Consider the following 830-nt stretch of genomic DNA (forward strand, 5'->3'; position numbering starts at 1 on the left):
TGACCGCATCTACAGTGAAACGTCCTGTATTGGAACTTGTAAAGCAAATTAAAAGACTAACTGCTATATAAAATTTCAAGATCTGTTCTGTGGAAAGGTTGGGGTATACTTTTATATAATTTTAGTCTTTTATACAATACAGTTGATACTTGACCACTATGTAGATATTTGTCTGGTGTTGGAACTGCTGGGGCCGGACTTGCGCTGTTGGCAAGTGTGTTTTGGTAATCCAGGCCTTTCTCTCACCTGCGTCAAACACGTCATCACTCAGGTCAGAAACTTCTAATGTGTGTGTAAAATGTAATGTAGACCTGGTGTCTGAAAAGAAAGACCACAGAAATCAGCACAAGACCTGAAAAACTGTATCTGTCTCAGGTGCTTGAAGGTCTGGAGTATCTTCACAGACACTGCAAGATCATTCACACAGACATCAAGCCTGAGAACATCCTGCTGTGTCTCACACCGCAGTCTTCATCTCATCCTCCAGGGGGCGCGATACAAACTTACTCTTCAGCCATTAAAACCACCATGCTCCAGGATCCCGGTAAGAAAATCTTGAAATCTGAATGAAGTAAATCATTACACTGACTCACTGTAATAAATGTAGCATTGAGTCATCATCTACTACTTTTATGCAGAAGCAGCTGGAAAACCTGGAAACTTGGATAATATCACGGTGAAGATTGCAGACCTTGGCAGCTCATGTTGGGTGGTGCGACACATTCAGTGAATTCATATAATGCTTTCTTCAAGTCAAAGAATGCGCAGCCTGGTCTTGTGGAAGCATATGAATCAGTGACATTTCTTTAAATGAATGAATGAATGAATGA

The 830-nt window shown here is 41.0% G+C and overlaps 1 protein-coding gene across 1 annotated transcript in view; it reads left to right on the plus strand.

Annotated features, from left to right (window-relative positions):
- The window catches only part of LOC107551506 (SRSF protein kinase 3-like), a 6976-nt gene that overhangs the window by 2713 nt on the left and 3433 nt on the right, over positions 1-830 (plus strand). The window contains exons 5-7 of the mRNA XM_016233122.1: positions 165-271; positions 376-544; positions 639-712. Of these exons, the coding sequence (XP_016088608.1) occupies positions 165-271; positions 376-544; positions 639-712 (350 nt within the window). The remainder of the gene's footprint in view (positions 1-164; positions 272-375; positions 545-638; positions 713-830) is intronic.

Source organism: Sinocyclocheilus grahami, unplaced genomic scaffold (assembly GCF_001515645.1).
Source record: "Sinocyclocheilus grahami isolate Dianchi unplaced genomic scaffold, SAMN03320097.WGS_v1.1 scaffold426.1, whole genome shotgun sequence".
NCBI classification, from domain to species: Eukaryota; Metazoa; Chordata; class Actinopteri; order Cypriniformes; family Cyprinidae; genus Sinocyclocheilus; species Sinocyclocheilus grahami.